Source organism: Lepidochelys olivacea (genome assembly GCF_965140295.1).
Source record: "Lepidochelys olivacea isolate rLepOli2 genome assembly, chromosome: 9".
NCBI lineage: Eukaryota > Metazoa > Chordata > Testudines > Cheloniidae > Lepidochelys > Lepidochelys olivacea.
The window spans coordinates 61,711,571-61,735,377 of NC_140419.1; the positions used below are offsets into that span (position 1 = coordinate 61,711,571).

Below are 23,807 nucleotides of genomic sequence, written 5' to 3' on the forward strand. Positions count from 1 at the left end.
GGCGCGCAGCCCTTGGGCCCCTGCGCCCCGCTCAGCCGTGGCTACGGCGCAGGCTTCTGCGGCGCTCAGCCCTGGCCGGGGCCGTGACTTCCGGTCGGCGATGACTGGCCCTGGGCGGGCCCTGGGGACGCAGCTCCCGCTAGCGCAGCGCTCCCAACGCGCTGAGGAGAGGAGCCGAGCCGGGCCCCCGCCCCCTTTTCGCTCCGCCCCCTGCCGCCCCAGCAGCTCCCTTCTCCCACCCAGCAAGTGGCTACGAACAGGGCCGCGCGCAGCTCGGCCCAGGGGCGGGACTTACCGCCGGGAGCGCGCGGTCTCGCGTTCCGGGCGGGCTTCCCGGGAAGTGCGCGTGCGCGAGAGCTGGGGGCCTTGTAGTTACCACGATGAAGTAGGTTTGAGGGACCCGTTCTCCCGGTGGGGCCGCTTGTGGGGGCTACGTGGGCAGGGGGCTGCGTAGGGGATTATAGGGGCTGTTTGAGGCGTATGTGGGGGTGGAAGGCTATCTAGGGGGTTCCGGGGGGTTGTTTGTGGGGGCTGCGTAGGGATATGTGGGGGGCAGGGAGCTGTGGGGGATACAGGGGCTGTTTGGGGGGAGCGAGACAGCATAGGGAGTATGGGGGCTGTTTGGAGGTGGCTGCATGGGGGATATGTGAGGGTCCGGGAGGCTACATAGGTGGAATGGGGCCTGTTTGTGGTTGGCTGTAAGGGGATATGTGGGGGCAGAGGCTGTTTGTGGGGGCTACATAGGGATATGTGGGGGGCTGGTGACTGCATAGGGCATATGGGTGGGGGCTGTTCATGAGGGGGGCTGCATGGGGATATGTGCGAGGCAGGGAGCTGTATAGGGGATACAGGGGGTGTTTGTGGCTGACTGTATGAGGGGGTGGAGGGGCTGTGTGTGGAGGGAGGGAGGCATTGGACAGGGAGATGTCCATACCTTGGTAACTGTTTGGCCTTTGCCCTGAAGCCCCCTGACGAAGGTGAAACTGATCAATGAGCTGAATCAACGGGAGGCTGAGCTGGGCGTACAGGAGAAGGTGTCCTGGCATGCAGAGTACAGTGATAGTGCCTGGATCTTCGTGGGTATGTACTTGGTACAGCAATCTTGGTGCTGGTTCCCCCAGGTCCTGTACCATGACCTCTGTGAGTCAGCTCTGGAGGCTGAGCACCAAGTGAAGTCTATTTCACTGTTGCTGTGTCCTGTAACAATGTCAGTCTCTGTTGAGAGGCTCTGAGAGAACATGTTGTGGGTGCAAGGACTCTCAGGGTCTTCCTCTCTGGTATATTGCTCAGGGGATGGATCATGCAGTCTTGATATGCTTTAGGCCCAAAGAGGCTCAGGAATAAGGAGCTCTAGAATTTCTTTCTTTCCCAGGACTTCAGGATTCTTTCTTAGCTCTCCCAGGTTCAGGTTATAGACTTTATATTTGGACGTGCTGTCATGATGGGCATGTTCTCTGAAAGTGTAATCTCTTCTGTTCCTCTAGCTCTGGGTTCCTGATCTTGAACCACTTCTCTTATCCACATGTTGCCAACTGCCACTGGTTTTTCTTCATCCATTCAGCCTGCATTGGCTGGTAAAAGGCTGGTATTCACAGTTGGATTTTTTCTATTTGAGATAAAATAGCATTTCCCCTTCTGTCCTTTTTGCAGTATAGCCAGTCTCTGCTGCAGGATGTTCTTTCTGCTCTCTCAGAAGGTGTAATAATCTCCAACTCTCTGCACATCTCTCTGTGTGTGTCATGCAGACGGCTTGGCTTCCTTAGTAGTTGCTATCCACAAGAGGAACTTCCACTCAGCTACCTGTATGTCCTGCAGGTACCTCTCTACGCAGGGCTAACTCTTAGGACAGTGAGGACACATACCCCAAGGCCCTGATTTTTCAGAGTGCGCACTCCTGTGGCTCCCATTGACTTAAACTGAACATCTACAACTCTAACTTATCTGTAAACTGAACCCTGCATAACTGAAGATTAGTATACAAGTCCCTTAAGCAATTACAGTTCCAGCTGTTTAACTAGCCTGTGCATCCTCCACACATATCCTGACTGCTCCAGTCCAAGTACCCTTTCTTCTGGCTGGCAAATTATTTTACCCTCTTTAGCAGTGTACACCCCATCATCTCTCTGCTAACATCATGCCCTGTAGTTGAATGGATTATTAATGTAACTAACTCTGTGGGTAAGGTTGTAAGGTCACTTTCAGTTTAACTCCTAGTTCTCACTTATGAATAATTTTCCAAGGAAGTTTATCTAATTCTCCCCCATTTGTTTATTTTGTCCATCTGTTGTCTCTTGTCTTGTGTTAAATTGGGGACAGTTACTGTCTTTTTGTCCTGTGTCTGTAGAGTACCTGTCACAGTGGGGTCCTAGTCTATGACTGGGATCCTTACACACTGCCATAATACAAATATTATTACTATTAATAATGAAAATAACACTTTCAATGGAAAATATTTGTTTGTACCGTGACAAGTGTGGGAATGTTGGTGATATTTTTATGATTCTAATATGCATCTTAGTTTCCCTCTTTTCTCAGGCCTTGTCTACACTGCCTCTTTATAGCGCTGAAACTTTCTTGCTCAGGGGTATGAAAAAACATCCTCCTTGGTGATGCAAGTTTCAGCGCTGTAAAGTGGCAGTATAGACAGTGCAGCCGCACTGGGAGCTGCGCTCTGGCAGCACTGGGAGCCACGCTCCCCTCGTGGGGGTGGTTTTTTTTTTTACAGTACTAGGAGAGCTCTCTCCCAGCACTGGTGCTGTGACTACACATCCATGCTAAAGTGCTGCCACGGCAGTGCTTTAACATTGGTAGTGAAGACCTACCCTCAGTGATGCATGTCGTGAGTGGAAAGAGCAGGAGACCTGAGGTGTTTTGTCATGTAACTGTATGGGGTGTCATGAATGGGTTGTTCAGGACTGGCTGGGACCAACTCATATCAGTTGACTAAGACAATGGAAACCCCAGTGACTGAACAGTTCACAGCTATCAATGGGAGGCTCCCAGCTTAGCTGGGAAGACAATGTGGGGAAGTTACAGTAGGTGGTAAGAAGTACCACTGGTAAGAAGTACTGGGCTCAGAGAGAGACAGCAGGTTCTCCTGGACCTAAGACAAAGGGACAGGCAGAGAAAGGAAACCAAGATGACTTCTAGCAGCGTGGCTCAAGAGAAACATGGCATTGGCCATTATGGACTATGTCTTAACCTTTGCTTCTCTTCACTAACCTACAGACTTCCTGATGCTGTGTTTCAGTTGACTAATAAACCCTACTCTGTTTTGAAAGGTAGCCTAGTGTTTCTGCAAATACTTGCTGAGATGCATTGATCCCTGAACAGGGGAAAAGTCTCTTGAACAGGAGTCTAGTTCAGCTGGATTTGCTGGGCAACACTCATGGGAGTGGGGGAAGGGAAACAGGACTGCTGGAACCCAGAGGTTTGAGTGTTGGAGGCGTTGAGGCCATGTGGCCTATCCTTGAGGAAGAGTGGGACCCCTTGGGGGTCTAGAACACTGAAGGGATACCTCCCAAAACACGTTTAAATGTTAAGGCATAGCACAGATCCACTGACTATTATGTTTTGTTCTCTACTCTTTCCCTTTGTATCCTTGTCTTCTCAGTGCACTTAAACACACAGTGCAGTGTCTTTTTCCTACACTAGAACAATGGCATTGCTCATATGCATGCTCTGCCCCTCACTCTGCTATAACAGCAGCAATAAAGCTACAGGCAGGGGTGTGCGGAGAGAGGAACGGTTGCAGGAAGGCTGAAGGAAAGGTCCATAAAATCCTCCTAAACGTGATGAGGAAAGCAGAAACACATAACCACTTCTAAAGTCTTGGGTGTACTATTAAAGGGGGCTCACTCAGAAAATTGAAGTATTTTAAATTAGTTTCAAAGCAATTCAGGCTTACGGTGTCTCTTTTCAAAAGGAACATCGGGCTCTCTTGGTCTTCAGGTAACCAAATGTCTGAAGTTCACACACTCTGTGAATAAATCCCCAGTGAGGAATACTTTTACTGAGGGGTTGTGGGGATGAAATGTCACATTACTCTCTAAATAATTTGCCTAACTTCTTGGGGTGCTGTTGAAGAAACAAAAGCTTGAAGAGATAGTGCTGTAACTATGTATCAAGAGTGGTAAAGATTAATGCCTAAAGAAATCTACAGAATGTAATTCTTCTATTCTGTAGTGTTACAATAAGGGGATAACCCTTTTTCCTAACTGTTTTCTAAAAAAACAAACTAAATGCAAAACTTGCATCAGCAGAAACATTGAGGATACAAAATCAAACACCCACATCAGGAAATGCAAAGTTAAAGCTGTCAAATCAACCTTAACTTGTCCATGTTGCATATACTGGACCAGATTTTCAAGTGCTCAGTCCCCACCCCTGGGAATTAGATTTTCAAAAGAATTAAAAGCATTGGGTTTTGAGTACTTCTAAAAATCTGATTTTCTCTATAATGAGGTTAATCCAAATTTCTCCATGTCTCTAGTGTTAATTTCCAGACCTGGGTCTAAATTAAGATTGTTTTATGCATTTAAGAAAGTTCTGTAGAACTTCTTCAGCATTATGATATTGTTCTGAATAAATCAAGTGACTTGAATATTTGAAGAATTGTTGCTTAGAGTATGGGAGCCAGAGGAGAGGCATATTGGGTTGAGGAGATTGGCATGGTAATCCGCAAGGCCAGGAAGAAAGGCTGCACTACAGTCCTATTCAGTTGAGCAGCATAACACCTGTTTCCTTCTCCGCAGGAGGTCTCCCCTATGAGTTGACAGAAGGTGATATCATCTGCGTGTTTTCACAGTAAGTGGAATTTCATTTCTCATTTTCAGTAGTTTAGCAGGGTTGCAGCATGAGGCCAAATGGTTGGTGTTATGCCTTGATACTGCATGACACGTGGCCTCTCAGAGACCGCCCCTCCCTCCTCACCCCCCATCATTGCAGGATGAATCTTGAGGGCTGGTGACTTTTCCTTCTCTGTTGCACTTTTCCTATTAGGTTTTCCATGGAATTGTCATTTCCCTGGCCTTTGGTGCTAAGACTAAGCATTTGTGACTACACTTTTTTTCTTTCTAGATATGGAGAAATTGTGAACATTAATCTTGTGCGAGATAAAAAGACTGGAAAATCAAAAGGTTTCTGTTTTATTTGCTATGAAGATCAGAGAAGCACCATACTTGCTGTTGACAACTTTAATGGGATCAAGGTTCGTATGTCAAAGAAGAGAGACCTGCCTTTAAATAAAGCCCTGTCTGTGCCCAGATTGGCTGCTAGTATAGGGCTGTTATGTGCTATGACATTAGGGCATGCAGAGCTCCAGTTCACCATTCTTTTCATGTCCAAGAGTGCACAGTTAGAAGCATTTGTGGCTCCCATAGTGTCTGCAGAGGGAATTACAGCAGTATATTAGTGCCACAAGAGCAGAGACATCCAATATGGCACATGGGCTGGATCCAACCTTCAGAGCTGTTTCCTCCAGTGTGCAGCTTCCTCTATAACTCGCAAAGGGATCTCTCCAGCTACCCACCTTGGGCAGCTCAGGTATGGAGCAGAAGATGGAGTGAGTAGAATTGTGAAGGGAGCTTGTGTTTGATCCCAGGCACTTATCCCTCTCCCCACCTTAGCATCAGCCTTTTGTACAGCTGGCCTCACAGTGCCCCACAATGTGACCTGGAAGGAGGATCCTGTCCAGTCTCTCTGCTCCTGCTGTGAAAGCAGGCTCCTTCCTCCTCCCTACCACATTGACGCCTCCCAGTACTAGGGTCAGAGGTGGCTTCTTTTCAGTGACCCCCGCCGCTGCTGGGATGCACAAGGGAGGTGGCAGCTTCTAAGTTACAGGGAATAGATCTGGGGGTGGGGACAGAAATGCCCCAAAGGGGGTGGGGAAGGAGAAGTACTCAACAGTGTATATAACTGGAAGAGACTTCTTCACAAAAAAGTGTATATGTGGGTCATGCAAAGTGGTTATAGGAAATAACAGGAGTGGAGGAGTCAGTTTGTCTCGAAACGCCACACTGAAGTTCACTGACTAAAGAGGCTCATTTTGCAGGCAGACAATACTGCAAAACGGGACCTGTGACCTTATCCCTTGAACCTTTCACTTGCCCCAGAATGTGCTAGAGTTCTGGCAGAGAAGGCACTTCCATATTTAACCCCTGTTTTTAGGCTTGAGCTCTTCAGCAAAAGATATTTTTGCTCTCCAAGGAGAATGCTGTTGACATCTGATAAGATCTCAATCTCCTTGATAAACCTTCTCCTTGTGTCTGCTAGTGTTTCTAAAGCTTTTGTGAGCCAGCTGCTGCTGACACCCCCTTTATCAATGGACACATTGGACTCCTGTTGGCACCCACTGCCTCATACAATTTTGTTGGCCTTAGTCCCAGGGAGAGTCATGAGATTTCTTTCTGGTCATAGACCTACTCATTCTCCAAATCAGTACCACACCTGCTCTGAGTGTCATTGCAACCCTGCTTCACAAAAACTGCTATATCCTGGGCCTTGGAACTGACATGTGGTTTTGTCAGTCTTACAGACTCTCTTTGAGGTCTAGGAATGCAGATTCTCCCTCTCTGCTTCTTGTTTCTTCCTAACGCAGTGGTTCCCAACCTTTCTTGTGGGAATAGCAATATGCTATTCCCAGAAGACTGTGGTGGGCGCCAAACACCCCGCCGCCGAAATGCTGCTGCCGAAAAGTGGCAGCGGGAAGAAGTGTCGCCGCTGAAATGCCGCTGAGAAACGGCAACGCTTCTCGGCAGCATTTCGGCGGCGGGGTGTCCTGCGGGCGCACAAAAATGCCCTGGCAGGTGCTATGGCACCTGCAGGCACCGCGTTGGGGACCCCTGCCCTAACATATATATTGGTTCTCATCCAACTCCAGGGATTAGGACCCACCTCCCCTTTTACGCTTCTTGGTGGCATCTTATTTCTCTGTACAAGGAAACCCCTCTGACATGACTGTCCCAGGAGTGTTCCCCTGGCTTTTGGGCTCTGGCTGGATACTCTTCTTTGCAAAGCCCTCTTGCTCACAGCACTGAGGGGTCACTCATTATTTTGCCAGTGTATTAGTGATAACTTTTTTGATACGTAGGAGTATTTTATCAAGTGTGGAAGGCCACGGAAGGTGACATGTCTCCCACAGTCATCTGATGCTGTGGTAGAGTGGGGTGCAGGGATAGGGGGAGCTCATGGCTGCCCATGCTTGGATAGGGGATATTTCAAACTGTCGCTGGATTTATCTGGCCTTCTGGTGTCTGAATGGCTCTACTTTGAGTCCTGGGGCAGGGCATGTTCTCTATGGCAGGGGTTTGTAACAGGACCCCTACCAATGTAATCACAAAGAGGGAGCCTGATCATGCGTGAAAGAAGGAGGTCTTGAGCTCAGGCTTGGAGCCCAAGTCCTGTGACTTTCGCCTGTGTGCTGTGTACTTTCTGTAGCCTTGTGGGTTTATTGGCAACTTTACTAATAATCCAGCCTTTCCTTTGTATAGATAAAAGGAAGGACAATTCGGGTGGACCATGTCGCTAACTATCGCCCTCCAAAGGACTCTGAGGATATAGATGATGTAACAAAAGTCCTACGTGAGAGAGGCTGTGGGGCTAAAACTCCTCCACCTACTTCATCTGACTCTTCCTCAGAAGACAGTGAGGTACCAGTGAAAAAGCACAAAGGTGAAGCATGTTCCTACCAGAATCCTAATCCTGGAAACACACCATGCGAGAACTCCTCAATCCTACAAGGCATCGAGCAACACAAACAAGCACTTGCCAACGGGAACAGTATGGGGAGACATAGTCTTGGTGTCTAGGTTGTCCTTTGCCATCCTGCTAGGGGAATCCATTGTCCTGCATTCTGTCCTCATTCTGCTGGCTGTGGATCTCTCTCCTCTCCTCTCTTTCCCCCGCCCTTTCCTTCCCGCCTTCCAGACCCTGGGGGCTGTAATAGCTAACCTGCACGCGCTGCTTTACCAGATGGATCCTTTATGCACAGAGTTCTCAGTTGAAGCTCCTGGCTGGCTGCAGAGCTACACCTGAGAGCAGTGGGGTTTAGGGGGAAGGGGGTTGGGTTCCTGATTTTAAAGCTTAGAGGTACTTGCCTGTCTCATTTCAACATATCATGTGGGCCTTATATGGCTTGCCTGACACAATCAGATTGTGCAGAATCTAAACTTCTTTAAGTTAGAAGAAGGCACAACCATATCCAATGGTAGGAAGCTATCATTTTTACTCTGTTTTTTATGAGATTATAAATTTGGTTGATAAAGGTAATAGTGTTCATGTAATATATATAGACTTCTGTAAGGCTTTTGACTTGGTACCATGACATTTTGATTTAAAAAGTAGACAGATATAAAATTAACATGGTACGCATTAAATAGATTAAAAGCTGGCTAACTGATAGGTCTCTAAACATAATTGGAGATGAGGAATAATCTCAGGTGTGTTTCTAAGAAGCCCTGTAAGGATCGGTTCTTGGCTCTATGGTATTTAACATTTTTTATCAATGACCTGGAAGAAAGTATCAAATTATCACTTTCTTAAAGTATCAAAATGTTTGCAGATTATACAAATTGGGGGAGTAGTAAATAATGAAGAGGACAGGTCACTGATTCAGAGTTATCTGGATCAATTAGTAAACTGGGCACAAGCAAACAATGTGTTTTAATATATCTAAATGTATATATCTAGGAACAAAGAATGTAGGCCATAATTACATGATAGGGGCCTCTATCCTGCAAAGCGGTGACTCCAAGAGAGATTTGGGGAGCATGATGGATAATCAGCTGAACTTGATCTCCCAGTGTGATGCTGTGGCCTAAAAAGCTGATGTGATCATTAGATATATAAACAGGATACTCAGGTAGGATTAGAGAGGTTATTTTACCTCTGTATGGCCCTGGTGTGACCATTGCTGGAATCCTGTGTCCAATTCTGGTGCCTACAATTCAAAAGGGATATTAATAAATTGGAGAGGGTTCAGAGAAGAGCCATGAATTAGAAAGCATGCCTTATAACGATATACTCAAGGAACTCAAACTATTTAGCTTAACAGAGAGAAGGCTAAGGGGTGACTTGATTAGTCTATAAGTACCTACATGGGGAAGAAATATTTGCTAATGGGCTCTTCAGTGTAGCAAATGAAGGTCTAACAAGATCCAGTGGCTGGAAGTTGAAGCTAGACAAATTCCTATTGGAAATAAAGGTGTAAAATTTTTATAGTGAGGGTAATTAACCGTTGGAACAATTTACCAAAGATTATGATGGATTCTGTATCACTGGAAACTTTTAAATCAAGACTGGATGTGTTTTTTTTGTTTTGTTTTGAATGTTCTGGTTCAAACAGGAATCCTTTCCATGGCATGTGTTATAGAGGAAGTCAGATGGCATGATCACAATAGTTAGTTCTGGTCTTGGAATCTATGAAAGCCTTTAAATCAAGACCGGATGCTTTTCTAAAAAAAGTGCTCTTGTTCAAACAATTTATGGGCTTGAAACAGTTAACTGGGTGAGGATCTCTGGTTTGTGTTATACAGTAAGTCAGACTAGATGATTATAGTAGTCCCTTCTGGCCTTAAAATCTATTATATTGAAAAAGTAAGGTAAGGGGTTTTTTTTAAGCCCTCATGGCTTCAGGGAACTTTCAAAATGTTTACTGAGTGTAGCTGATATACCTGCCTGAGTGTGCAGAGAGCCTGAAACAATGGCTTAGATGTGAGCTCTTTGGCTCTCTATTAATCTCTTTTGAAATGTCAACTTTAAAGCCCAGTGCTAATGCTTCAGTGTGAACATTAACTATTTAACTGCTAATCATTTTAGAGGCTGGAACAGGGAGGTCTGTGGGAAGGAATGCATAGGGATCACAGAAGAGAGTCAGGGAAAGGATGGCAAAGGAAGAGAACTGCAGGGCAGGCACAGTATTGGATTTAATGGAGAGCAGATTTTCCCACTGAGTGGTGCTGAATGTGGCAATAAAACTAAATACATAAAGTATAGTTACTACCTAATGGATCTACATTCTCTCTCTCTCTCTATGCCCACTGACACCAGGAAGCTTGGCTATGGATGCATGGTGGGGAGGCTGTATAGTACACTGCCCCATGTCACTTAATTAAACATGGAATCTAGCCCTCTCCTTGGAGTCGAGCATCTCTGTCTTAAACACACCCACTGGGTGGATATCTTAATTCTTATTAAAGAAAACCAGTACAAATGTGTTAAGGATGGACTGCAGTAATCCCTGCACTCAGATACTTGGTACAGCAGATGGTACCAAGTCAAATCAAAATGTGACTGCACAGCCTAGCTGGGAAGCTTGTGTGTGTGTGTCTGGAACGGGGGGAGGGGAGCGGGCAGTGTGAAATCAGGGAATGGGGGAGAGCTTCCTAATTAGGGGTGCTGATAGCATGGAGTGGTGGGAAGGATGGGTGAAGGCAGCATGGGAGGCTAGGAGCCTTCTGTGGTCAGGAGCTGGAAATATTGGAAGAAAAACATTCTAGGGTGAATGGAACATGCGGAGTTGAGGCTGAGGCAGTGCTTGCATGAGTCTCTCTCTCTCACAGGGATCAATCTGTATTTCAGATAAAGTGAAGAGCAAAAGAGAGCAGAAGGAGAAGAGGAGGGACCTGCAAAGTGTGAAGAGGGCCCTCCCTGCAGGAGAGCTGTCTCCTACAGCCTGGATTAAAAAGGAAAAGGAAGACTCTGCCTATGACCAATATGCTAACCCAAGGCAGCAGTCCCGGAATGGGTCTGGGCGAAAGCATGCAAGCAGGACTTATCTGGAAGAGGAACCTGAGCAAGAGCAGTGTCGCAAGAGAGGTGTGGAGAGACGAGGGGACAAGGGGCACCAGGAGCAGAAAGGTCTGAGCAGTGCCTGGAAGGAGGAAAAGGCAGAAGACAAGAACAGAAAGGGGGAAGGCCACAGCAGCAGACAAGAAGAATGTCTAGGCACTAGATCAAGAGAGCGATGGGAGAGAAGCACCAGGGACCAGCATGCCAGGGAAAGAGAGCTGTCCAGCTCTCGGGACTCCAGCCACTATTGACCTGCTTGTCCTGTGGCTGCAGACTGAGCAGTACTCCAGGCCACTGGTGCTCCCTGTGGAGAAATACTGTGGGTAGCTAGTAATTGGAGGGGGGAGGAAAACCCCGCCTGTTTAATCCATTTCTAAGCTTGCTTCGAAGCCTCTCTCCTACTAAACTCCAAGCATTTGTGCCTCTGTGAGTGCAGTGAAATAGCACCCTATTTTCCTCCATCAGCTTTGTATCTCTGCTCCTCGTTCCTGCAGTCCTTCCTCAAGGACCAGAGAGCCAGGCACCCTCCTGCTGTTGTCTTAGCTGGTGGAAGTGGCTGGGGTCTGGGGCGCACACTCAAGTTGCAATCTACAGTAAATGCCCTATGGTGTTAACAGTGAGATGCCTCCCAGATAATGAGCTTTGTCTGGCCACTTCATTGTTGTCAAGAGAGCATGCTGGCCCCTGTAGTTCTCAGAAATAACCTGTGTCATCAGTTCTGTTGGTGAGGGTTCCCTGCCTAAACTGAAACAGGTGGTGAATGTGTCTTCAGTAGTCCATATAACCTGGATTTATGTCACCTGAGGAATTCTAACGTGGCCATTTGCTACTGCCATGAATTCCCAAGTGTTGCATTGTGGAGTCAGGATAGCTTACTGTTTTAAATGTCACTTAATGTTTACCTCCTCTCTCCAGATCTATGGCTGTTTTACTATTCTAGGAATAATAAAACTACTTTGAACAAATGGCCTGCTTCAGGTCATCCCTGAGAGAGAGTGTGTGTGACCAATCTGGGGCTGCTTATCAATACTTAGTTTTATATGTGTGTCTGATTGCAGTAAGGGGATCTGCTGTATGAATACAAGGGGTTTATTTAAGAAGAGGCTGACTACCTCCAATCCCCTGCTGAGTTTGTCAAAGGGGCGGGGCTGCCTGAGTCTGGGGAACTGAGAACAAAGAACTTTGGCTGGTTTTACAAAGACAGTCTTTCAAGGATGGGGGAACAGACGGTCGGGGTGTGAAGTAGGCCTGCCCAGGACTCTAGGTCAGATAGACATGCATGTAGACTTCTGTTTTTAAAACTATGCTATGCTTTGTTCCTACGGTTAAGATTAAACAATACTTTTGATTTTAAATGAGAATGTTTTGGGTCACTGTATTCTGTGCTTTCACAAGCTCCTGAAGGGAGGAACTGCAGGTGCCAAGTGAGACCTGCTGGTAAGCCCAGTTGATGCAGAGAGTGGTTAACCACACGGCATGGCCTAGGATTAGGGGAACTGTCAGAGTCCACCTCAAGGAAGATAAAGGCCTGTGACTTCAGGAGGGTGCCTTCAGAGATCAGAGAGGGATCAGAGGTGTAGCTCACCCTGTCACTATGACAGTTTGTACGAAGCACTGGAAGATACTATTCTAATTTTGTATGTTTTTATTTTAAGGGTCTGAAAGCAGTCTTAAGCGCTACCTGTAAACCGTTGAGGGAAGAGGCCCAATACAGCTTGTATTCCTTGGAGAGCAGGGAGAGAAATGCAGTCTGCCTCATGGTAAAACCTGCCATGGTCCCCGTACCCTGTTGCTGAGCAGTGTTCTAATGTCTAGATGCCAGAGGGTACCATTATGGCCATCCAGTCTGGCCACCTGTATAACACAGCCCAGAGAATATCACCCAGCTGTTCCTGTATGCTAGGTCCTTACTTTTCCAAGCTGTGCTAGCACACAATGCCATCTGCAGTGTATTGTGCATTCTCTCAGCTCCCGCTCAGTGGGGTTCAAATTCACTCATGGACTCTGCTGCCTTTTGTGGGCTTGGTTTCCCCTCACCCAAACTCGTACCCTGCTGAGCTTCTTAAGCTTCACTCCCCTTTGGAGGCAATAGATACCCCACTGGGCTCTGCTAGGTTCCTGGAATTTGGAATTTGGCTCCTAGAGTGGGGGGAGGGGATGTCACCCAAGCCCAGCACTTGTGGTGCTGAAAGAAGCTGTCACTCACAGAAGATTGTGCAGAGCTGCACATTGTGATTATCCCTCTCATTTCTTACATGCTTTAAGACAGGGATCTCAAACTTGAATCACCACGAGGGCCACATGAGGACTAGTATATTGGCCCGAGGGCTACATCACTCTCAGCAAATTTGCAGATGATACTAAACTAGGAGGAGTGGTAGATACGCTGGAGGGCAGGGAAAGGATACAGAGGGACCTAGACAAATTGGAGGATTGGGCCAAAAGAAATCTGATGAGGTTCAATAAGGATAAGTGCAGGGTCCTGCACTTAGGACGGAAGAACCCAATGTACCGCTACAGACTAGGGACCGAATGGCTAGGCAGCAGTTCTGCGGAAAAGGACCTAGGGGTGACAGTGGACGAGAAGCTGGATATGAGTCAGCAGTGTGCCCTTGTTGCCAAGAAGGCCAATGGCATTTTGGGATGTATAAGTAGGGGCATAGCGAGCAGATCGAGGGACGTGATCGTCCCCCTCTATTGGATATTGGTGAGGCCTCATCTGGAGTACTGTGTCCAGTTTTGGGCCCCACACTACAAGAAGGATGTGGATAAATTGGAGAGAGTCCAGCGAAGGGCAACAAAAATGATTCGGGGTCTGGAATACATGAGTTATGAGGAGAGGCTGAGGGAACTGGGATTGTTTAGTCTGCAGAAGAGAAGAATGAGGGGGGATTTGATAGCTGCTTTCAACTACCTGAGAGGTGGTTCCAGAGAGGATGGTTCTAGACTATTCTCAGTGGTGGAAGAGGACAGGACAAGGAGTAATGGTCTCAAGTTGCAGTGGGGGAGGTTTAGGTTGGATATTAGGAAAAACTTTTTCACTAGGAGGGTGGTGAAACACTGGAATGCGTTACCTAGGGAGGTGGTGGAATCTCCTTCCTTAGAAGTTTTTAAGGTCAGGCTTGACAAAGCCCTGGCTGGGATGATTTAGTTGGGGATTGGTCCTGCTTTGAGCAGGGGGTTGGACTAGATGACCTCCTGAGGTCCCTTCCAACCCTGATATTCTATGATTCGATGATCATTGACACCCACCCCCGGACCCGCCCCCACTCCACCCCTTCCATGAGGCCCTGCCTCTTCCCACCCTTCTCCACCCCCATTCCAACTCCTTCCCCAAAGTCCCCACCCCAACTCTGCCCCCTCCCTGGCCCTATTCCAACCCCTTCCCCAAATCCCTGCCTCCTCCCTTGAGATGCGGCTCTCCACTCCTCCCCCCTGGAAAGCGCTAAGTTCTGCCAAACAGCTGTTTGGTGTTGGGAAGTGCCTGGAGGTAGGCAGAGGAGCTGGGACACGGCGCACCGGGGGGAGGGGGATCGGGAGGAGGGGAGCTTGGTGGCCTGCAGGAAATAATTCTGGGGGGCGGGCACGGGGAGCTTGGCGGCTCGCAGGAAATAACTCCGGGGGCGTGGGGAGCTTGGCGGCCCACAGGAAATAACCCAGTGGGCTGCGTGTTTGAGACCCCTGCTTTAAGCAGTGAAATAGTTTATACTCTAATGGCAACATTTGTTATCAAGGAGTATCTTAGATAGTCTCCATCAAGATGAGTGAGGCACTGTTCTGGCTTATATGGCCAGGGCCTGGGCAGCGCACGGTCCTCTGCTGACCCTGCATGTAATGGCTAAGTTCTCCTATCACTTCAAACCTTGTCAGTTATTATTCTGAACAGTCCCTCTGCATAGTGGTCCAGTTTCCAGCACTATGGGATCCTGCAGACTTCTGTAAGCTAATGTCACAATGGGCAATGGCCAGCTGGAGCCACCAGCATTGTTCACCTGGGCAGAAAGGATAGGATTAACAGGCCCTTTATGGGTCTTAATGCTGTTCCTGAGTCTGAAATGTTTCTAGATTATCTAGATGTTTTGCTGTAGCAAATGGCAGCTAAATAAGTTTCTGCTATCTTCACTCAATTTGAAACTGAAAATAATAAACTTTAGATTGAATAAGCTGTTTTAAACTAAAACTTATATTGAGAAAAACATACCAGGGCTATCAGTCCATTCAGGTGAATAATGGTCCATAGATGTGGTTGGTTGGTATCTTCATGTTGACTAATACATGCTGGCTAGCATGTATATGGTATTATCTGCACCATATATGCTAGTATGCATTAAGCAGAAATATTTTATAGCAGTTATGTAGTCTAAATAGGTCTATACCTTTACTGTAATTCAGTTATGTTAAGTATCCCATAATACCTTGCATGAGTTGAAGTAAGCTTGGGTTAAATAGATACAAAAGCTGTCTGGATCAGGACCTATGATGATTTTACCATAGCAACAGGTAGGGATTTTCACAGGTCAATACTGGAGCGTCCCAGAGGAACAGGATGGATATGATTGTTCTACTGTAGTACAAATCTAGGAGGTGCCTTCACACTTGTGTTCAGAACAAAGAGATGAGGGGTACACCATGGTACCAGAAAGATAAGGTAGAAAGCTGAATAGTTAAATCTAGTTTCAGATGACATATAACGTACCTTTTATTTGTAAACAGGTAGGGTATAAAAAGATGGCTTGAAGGGTGTAACTTTGGGAGCATACCTGCTGTGTAAAGTGAATGTAACAACGCTGCATAAGGTGCCTTAATGAAGATTGGTATCATATTGAACCTTTCTCCTGTACTATATTCTTATTGGCTTATAGTAATAAATCTGACATTGGTTGTTTGGTCTCTTAAACATATTTTGTATCTTAACCAAAGTGTGGTCAAGCATTTCACTATAACATTTATCAACACTTCATGTTGTTAAGATAATAATAATAAAAAATTCCCTAATTGGGCTTTCTCAGGGGAAGAAGAAAGCCCAATGAGCTGGTGCCATTGTAGAACAGTCAGCATCCACCTGTTTCTGCACTAACACTCCTTACAAAATGGCTCCTTAAACCATCAGCAACACTTGTTCTTCAAATGCAAAAGAGGAAAAAAATCAAGGTTCTCAACTCTCGATGGATGGGGAGGGGGGTGGAACACTGATGGTTTGAAGAAGCAGGTCACCACTCGGAAGAGGAGGAGGCAGAAAGATGAATGCAGGGAGCAGGAGAGAAGGCGAATCTAGGCCCCAAGAGCACACGTGATACAATGACTAACATCAGCATCATAGAACTCAAGAGGCCATCTAGTCTAGTCCCCTGTGCTCATGGCAAGACTAAGTATTATCTAGACCATTCCTGACAGGTGGTTGTCTAACCTGCTCTTAAAAATCTCCAATGATGGAGATTCCACAACTCCCTAGGCAATTTAGTCCAGTGCTTAACCACCCTGCCAGGAAGCTTTTCCTAATGTCCAACCTAAACCTCCCTTGCTGCAATTTTAGCCCATTGCTTCTTGTCCTATCCTCAGAGTTTAAGAAAAACAAATTTTCTTTCTCCTCCTTATAACAATCTTTTACACACTTGAAAACTGTTCATGTCCCTTCTCAGTCTTCTGTTTTCCAGACTAAACAAACCCAATTTTTTCAATCTTCCCTCATAGGTCATGTTTTCCAGACCTTTAATCATTTTGGTTGCTCTTCTCTGAACTCTCTCCAATTTGTCCACATCTTTTCTGAAATGTGGCACCCAGAACTGAACATGATACTCCAACTGAGGCCTAATCAGAGCGGAGTAGAGGGGAAGACTTACTTGTGTCTTGCTTACAACTCTCCTGCTAATACATCCCAGAATGATCACTTTTTTTGCAACAGCGTTACACTGTTGACTCATATTTAGCTTGTGATCCACTATGACCCCCAGATCCCTTTCTGCAGTACTCCTTCCTAGGCAGTCATTTCCCATTTTGTATGTATGCAGTTGATTGTTCCTTCCTAAATGGAGTACTTTGCATTTGTCCTTGCTGAATTTCATCCTATTTACTTCAGACCATTTCTCCTTTGGTCCTAAGCCACAGCCTCTGAAGTATTCCACACTCATGGGTGCCACACCATCTAGAATGGCAGCAAGTCCTGTTTCTTTTGGCCCTGTACCCATTGCAGAATGGGTTCCTACAGTACTCTTGTGCTCAGGGCGGTCCATAGCTGTTCTGGAGCCCTACACAGCCCTCCAGGCCTCTGGGGGGGAGGGGGGGAGCTGGGCCACAGGCCTCTGCAGGGGCTGGCTTGGGGGAACGGCTCACCAGCAGTGTGGCTGGGGCCCAGTTGCTGCACTCTCGCTGCTGGTGAGTGCAGCGGCCTGGCTGTGCTGCACTCCTCAGGGGAGTGGGGACGGGCAGGGAAGAGCCAGATCAGGGGCTGGAGCAGCATGCAGCTGGTGCGCCATGCAGCTACCTGCTTTGCGCATGGGTAAGGACGGCCCTGCTTGTGCTAAGGTACGGCCAGTCTCCCATCGCTGCAGTTGCAATCTGTCTCCCAGGGACACGTTCAGCCCCATGGCGGGGTGGCACTGGAATCACATTTAACACCATTTTTACGAGGAACATCAGAGCGGGTGCGGAAACGCCGGGCCTAGCCCTGCTGTCTGGGGCGGAGGGGTTCTGGCTGCACCAGCTAGTGCTCTGTAAGAGTCCGGCAACAGGAGCCGGGCGAGACACCGCGCAGGGGCCGGGCCGGGCGGACCTGCCGCTGCGCAGGCGGGCAGCGCGCTTCTCCAGGCCGCCGCTGCGCCGAGGCCGGTCTGACCCCGCGGCGCCGACTTTGCGGGCGACGGGCGGGATTTCTCCCCTTTCCCTCATGCGCAAACGAGGCTTCCCGCCACACTCGCCCTCCGCGGCCGCGACTCCTCGGATTCGGAGCAGCAGCGCAGCCAGCCCGGGGACCCCCCGAGCCGCCCGGAGACAGGAGAAAACGGAGCGTGCCCATGGTCGCGCCGTGCGCGTTGCCAGGACAACCGCCCGTAACAAGCCTGATTGGGCCAAAAAAGTAAAACCCGCCCCAACACAGAGGGGAGTAGGATGGGCGTCCGTGCGTCACGACGCTGGGCAAGGATGGGCGTCCGTGCGTCACGACGCTGGGCGGGGGGCACCGTCCACTCCAAAGAGGCGGCCCTCGCGTGGCCCTGCCCCCCGTTGCAACAAGGGACAACAAGCCCGACGCCGCTGATCTCTGGCTAGCGGTCGCTCACGTCACTGCCCGGCGTCATCGCTCGCGCGGCTGTGCGTAAAGAAGGCGCGACCGAGGGACGCCGTAGTCCCGCCCCTAGCCTCTCTCGCGGGAGCCCCACCCCCCGCGTCCATCGCCGCGCCGAGTCTGTCCTCCTCAGCCGGTCACCGGTCCGTTTCCGGCGCGCGCCGCCGTGACGTGAAGTCCCGTGTCCGGCCCGGCCCGGGCCCCGCTCCGCCATGCGATGTCCGCGCTGAACTGGAAACCCTTCGTCTACGGCGGGCTGGCCTCGCTGGTGGCCGAGTTCGGTGAGGCGCGCGGCCGCGCCCCTGCGCCGTACCCCGCGGGCCTGTGGCCGGGGGCGGGGAGTTGCGCCCCTCCCGGCAGCCTGGCCCCGCTGGAAGGGCTCGGGGTAACGGCGGGCGAGGCGCTGAGCGGGGCTCCCCGGGCCGCGCTGCGGGGGGAGTGTGAGCGGACCAGGGGCGTGGCGATGGGCTCGCAGAGAGGAGCTGCAAGACCGACCTGAGCCTGGTCTGGCAAACCTTCCTTCCCGCGCCGCCTGCAGGAGCAGGATCTCTGTAGCTCGCCCCGAGACCATCGGGGCACCACGTGTGGGGAGATTTTTGGCAGCAGAGAGCTCTGGGTCACAGCAGGCAAAGGCAGAGTTAGTGCAGGGGTCAGCAACCTTTCAGAAGTGGCCTGCGGAGTCTTCATTTATTCACTCTAATTTAAGGTTTCGCATGCCAGTAATACATGTTAATGTTTTTAGAAGGTCTCTCTCTATAAGTTTATAATATATAACTAAACTAGTGTTGTATGTAAAACAAATAAGGTTTCTAAAATGTTTAAGAAGCTTCATTTAAAATTAAATTAAAATGCAGAGCCCCCTGGACCGGTGGCCAGGACCCAGGCAGTGTGATTGCCACTGAAAATCAGCTTGCCTGCTGCCTTTGGCGTGCATCCCATAGGTTGCCTACCCCTGCTCTAGTGTCTGAAAGCTAGATAAACTTGGACTGGAATTGAGGGGCACATTTTTACAGTAAACATAATTAGCCATAGGGCCAACTTTCCAAAAATGAATTCCATACCACAGTCTTTCAGTCAAGGCTGGATCTCTCTTTCTAAAAAGATCTGCTCTAGTTTACCCACAGATTGTTAGTTTCAACACAAAAATCACTGGGTGAAATTGTCTGGCTGGTGTTGTGCAGGAAGCCAGTCTGACCATCACAATGATTGGTTGTGGTCTTTTAGTATAAAGTGCCTGTCCTTGTCCCAGGGACACAAAGGAGGTGGGATGGGAGACAGCCTCTCTGTGCGACTTTACTCTGCTCAGTCTGTTTGAGCTCTTTAACGTAAGAGACTTATTTGAGCCCTGTGGGTGCCGGAGACCTGACTGGTGGTTGTACTCTTGAGGGTGCTAGTCTGTTTCCTGGGACACTGTTCCCCATCACCTTGCAGGGACTGCAGCCTGACTGGAGCCTTTCTCCATTTGTAGGGACCTTTCCTGTGGACCTCACCAAAACGCGCCTCCAAGTACAAGGTCAAAGCATTGATGCTCGCTTCCGAGAGATCAAGTACCGGGGCATGTTCCATGCCTTGTTCCGAATCTACAAGGAGGAGGGGATTCTGGCTCTCTATTCTGGGTAAGGTCTGATGCCTCCTTTTCCCAGCAAAAGGCTCTCTGCTTGATATCCTATGTGTGCAGAGTCTCCTACCCCATGCACATTGTCCTGCTGCACCCTTTGGGGAGAGGGCTACAGTCTGACCTGTGGCCATGTGCTTTCCCTTTTCTCACACTGAGCCACCACCACATCTTTTCGACTGAATGTTCGACTGATGTTTGTTAAAAAGCCTGGGAACACGGCCTGTCACTGCAAGTTTAGGTGGAACTCTTTCTAGTCCTTGGACTCTCCAGTGGCTGGTATGTTTGGTCAGTGTCCCAAGATGATGTGTGGGTCTGAAATATCCAAATAAAGACCCAGGAAGTCTCAGAGGAGAGAGGGAGGGAGGCAGGCCATCCTCTTTGCTCCTTCTCCAAAAGACTGCTTGGCTGCTATAGTCTAAACATATTTGGGTCTGGCTCCTTTGGAGATGTGTTGCCAGTCCATCCCTATGCCATGCCAAGATATTGTGCAAAGTTGTACTTCTCAGACAGCACTTTGCTCTCTCATTGGTGTTAGGCATGTGGGTGTGATAGCTGATCACTTCTTGGGAGCTGCTCTGCGTATAACAGTGACATAAAGGTGGAGAAGTAGGGGGTAACTCTGTCTCCTTGTTGAGTGTCTTGTACAAGCCCCTTCAAAACAGTTATGTGTCAGGCACTAGAATGTGGACAAGCTAGGTCCAGGTTTCTCCTTTTCTTCATGTTCGGACGGGTTGAGTTTGGCACCCAATAAGCTTTGAACTAGTAATTCTGCCATGAGCCACTCGCAGTGCAGGCAGGGTCTGTATGAGCTCACCCTGCTGAAGGGCTTATCCCTTACCATACAGTATCCTCTGCTGTTCCAGTCTTGGCCTGTTCTCAGAATCCATGGAGGTATTGTGATGCTGAGCTCCCTTGCTGAACTGTACCTGTCAGGTGCACGGGAGCCCACAACAGGTGTGTGTGTTACATGAGCTTGTATCTGAGGGGCGTGAGCTGTGCTGGAGCCTCCAGGGGCACAATGGTGCTGGTGGGCCTTGCAGTGTGTAACCAGATCTTGTGTTTGTTTGTCCTTGCAGGATTGCTCCTGCATTGCTGAGACAGGCATCTTATGGCACCATAAAGATTGGCATTTACCAGAGCCTGAAGCGGCTGTTTGTAGATCGCTTAGAAGGTCAGTGTCAGTGAAGCGTCATGTTGAGATGTCTCTGGAACTGTCACAAATGGCACAATATGAAATCTTGAGGCCAGCCCCTCACCCATTCCATTTCTCAGTTCTTTCCCTTCTCTACCCGGCCCAGCTGCTGAATCCTAAAGAAGCTGAGTTGCGTTCCATTTCCTGCTGTCCCAACACTGGGGATAGCTGATAGAGGTCCCAATGGTGCTGGTTGCCGCTCGGACTCACTTGAGAGGCAGGCCCTGCCTCCAAGTGCTTCCCATCTAAACAGAAAAAAGGGTGGGGAAAGGAAGGATTATCCCCATTTTGCCGTTGCAGCATTGAGGCCTGGATAGCACCTCGCCTTCCTCAAAGTATCTGATTCTTATTTATCATTCCAGTTTCCCAGCTGCCTTCAGGACAAAGCCCCCACTCCCACAGTCCCGACCCCAGGGACTGCCCTGTGCAGCAGCAGTTTAAGGCTTGGTTAACTAACCTTTCCCATCTCCATTCCAGAGGCTTTGAGCCCCAGTGCCATTGCTTTTGCTCAGAGCTTATCGTCCCCTTAGTTCCGTGCCTTCTCCCTTCCTCCAGAGCTGGGCATGTGTGAACAGTCCTGAGATGTGCTTTCCTGGCTGCTTTGGGGCAGGCCACAGGATCTCCATTCTCCCCACCTGCATACTGAAGCAATAAAAATCCAGTGCAGTTTCTCTCAAGGAGCTCTGAGCATTTGACAAACCCTGATGGATTTGATTCGCAGTTGCCACCTCAAGAGGTGGGCCTCTGAGTTACTGATGAGGAAGGACTTGCCACAGCCATGCAGCAAGCCTGGGATAGAATGCAGTCCCAGGTGCTGCCCTAACTCACAAGTGATGGTCCTTCCTTGCATCTGACTCCATGGAATGTGAATTGGGTCACAAGTTGTCTGTTTCCATTTGCTGCTGCAGCACTTCCAGCTTGGTACTGTGTTCTAAATGTTTGTTTCCCTGCAGGGCTGGGGCTGCCAGTGGCCTGGTCTCCTCTGGAGAGTGCTGCGGTCAGTACCATTGCCCTTTCCCAGCATAACCACTGCTCTAACTCTGGGCCTGGAGGCTTTTCCTTCTGAACTAATTGCTCCTAACCCACTCTGTCTGGGCTGTCCAGTCTCTGTCCTCTGTGTTTCGGATTCAGCTGCTAAGGATTCCAGCTCAAAGCTCTGCAGCACTGGATGACCCAAAAAATCATTTGCAAACCCAGTGCCCATGAAATCAGCTCACAGTGCCATCGGGGAGGTTGAAATTACAGATAATTATGTCTAGAAATGAAGTGCTTGGCAATCTGCTTCTCTCTCTCTCTGCCAGGCTCTGAGTTCAGAGACTGCCTTCTCCTCTGCAGAATACTGCTGAAGCCCCAACATCACTGCCACTGTCTTTGGGCCCTGGCAGCTAGGGGACAGGTTTGCCAACAGCTTACAGTAATTGGTTAGTCTCTGCACCCCACAGCTTCGCTCTCTGCATTGGTAGCTGGACTTTTCCATCCTTTTCTTCCCAAAGCTTTTCAGTTTCTCTGGTAGGCTCCCTGAATCACCATCTCTGGGCTCTGACCTTCTTTCCCCCTGCCTAATTGCAGATGAGACGCTGCTAATCAACATGATCTGTGGGGTGGTTTCAGGGGTGATCTCGTCCACGCTGGCCAACCCGACAGATGTGCTGAAGGTAAGAGGTGCCTGTTTTGAGGGACCGTCCCTGATGGGCCAGGTCCTGATATGATTAAGCTGATTCTTTCCTTTCTTCCAGCTGGAGTGGATTGCCCTCCAAGCCACTTGCCAGGCTTTGGCTTGGGTGTAGAAAGAAAGCACTACCTTGGTTGGGGGAGTGAAGGAGAGAGGTAATATGAGGGAGCCACAGCCCGGTGCAGGAAGGAGGTGGAAAATGCAGCTGCTGAGCTCTGTGGTGAAAGATGCTCTGGAGCCCCAGCACTGGGTGAACTGTGCAAAGGACTAAGAGTGCTGGCCAGTAGTCAGGCATGCCACAAGCCTTCTCCCCATGGCCACTACCCACAGCTTTGGTGATGGACCTCCATTCTGATCTGTAGCCCCCTGTTACTCCAGTCCTGCAGAGTGACAGCAGAGCCCAGCCTGGCCTATTCTTTGTCCTGGTGCTAGGTCTAGGGGGCCTCATCTGTGGGAGTCTCTCTTGATTGAATTCACATGGGGCTCAGCCTCTGTTTAAAAAAAAAAAAAATTGCCTCCCTTGCTTTGTTCTTTGTCTGACCTCTGAGCACTGAGATCCATTAGCTAGTCCTATAAGGTCCTGCCCTCTCCAGTCCACTGTCACTTTCATGGTGCTGCGACCTGCTAGCCATTCCTCCAAATGCACTTTCCTGGCGCCTGAATAACTCTTCCACTGGGCAGTTGGATGTTACTCCGCTATACTTGGCTATTTCTCCCGTCCTAGGTGGGAGCTGAATCTGTATGTTAACATAACTCTGCTTGGCAGCCACTGCTGCCTGATGGAATCTGTCCCCTCATTTCAGATTCGAATGCAGGCTCAAGGCAGCTTATTCCAGGGGGGCATGATTGGCAGCTTCATTGATATCTACCAGCAGGAAGGCACACGGGGGCTCTGGAGGGTAAGTACCCACTGCTGAGAGTCCTTTCTACTCAGGCAGCAGAATAGTAAACTGCTTCCTTAACTGCCATTTTCTGACTAAAGCCAGGTGATGAGTTCACCTTCTGATCCCGGTGTGCTGCTATCCCTTGGTGTAAGTGAAGCATCTGGAGAGTGACCGGGCCAAGGACAGGAGCAGGCTTGCTGTTTTGTCTGCTGTCCATGGAGAAACTGTGGCTAAGGTCACTCTGTGTATGTGTTGGATTGGAACACAAGCAGGATGTGAATGGGACAGGTCCCCTCATGCTCAGAGTCCAGTCTTCCAAAACCTGCCCCTTTCCCAGAATGTTCAGCTGCAGAATAGTTAACAGGCAGAGCAGG

At 48.9% G+C, this 23,807-nt stretch overlaps 2 protein-coding genes across 3 annotated transcripts in view; both read left to right on the top strand.

The window, feature by feature from the left end:
- Positions 1-255: 255 nt before the first annotated feature.
- RBMX2 (RNA binding motif protein X-linked 2) lies at positions 256-12,143 on the top strand. The gene is made up of 6 exons (XM_084639361.1): positions 256-385; positions 965-1,080; positions 4,755-4,806; positions 5,080-5,209; positions 7,491-7,671; positions 10,579-12,143. The coding sequence occupies exons 1-6, from the start codon at positions 381-383 to the stop codon at positions 11,037-11,039; spliced, it is 945 nt and encodes a 314-aa protein (XP_084495487.1). The 5' UTR covers positions 256-380; the 3' UTR covers positions 11,040-12,143.
- Positions 12,144-17,984: 5,841 nt separating this feature from the next.
- Positions 17,985-23,807, top strand: part of SLC25A14 (solute carrier family 25 member 14) — a 45,755-nt gene continuing 39,932 nt past the window's right edge. Inside the window, exons 1-5 of one of the 2 annotated variants that reach the window (XM_084639363.1) lie at positions 17,985-18,348; positions 19,536-19,683; positions 20,762-20,856; positions 22,447-22,532; positions 23,353-23,448. In XM_084639363.1, the coding sequence (XP_084495489.1) occupies positions 18,285-18,348; positions 19,536-19,683; positions 20,762-20,856; positions 22,447-22,532; positions 23,353-23,448 (489 nt within the window). In that variant the 5' untranslated portion in view covers positions 17,985-18,284. The remainder of the gene's footprint in view (positions 18,349-19,535; positions 19,684-20,761; positions 20,857-22,446; positions 22,533-23,352; positions 23,449-23,807) is intronic. The other variant, XM_084639362.1, reaches the window with a different exon arrangement.

Bases quoted from the DNA above. Each gene is read 5' to 3' on its own strand.
- RBMX2 (XM_084639361.1), top strand. The intron at 1,081-4,754 runs GTATGTACTTGG...CCTTCTCCGCAG, and splicing joins TAGTGCCTGGATCTTCGTGG to GAGGTCTCCCCTATGAGTTG. The intron at 4,807-5,079 runs GTAAGTGGAATT...TTTTCTTTCTAG, and splicing joins ATCATCTGCGTGTTTTCACA to ATATGGAGAAATTGTGAACA.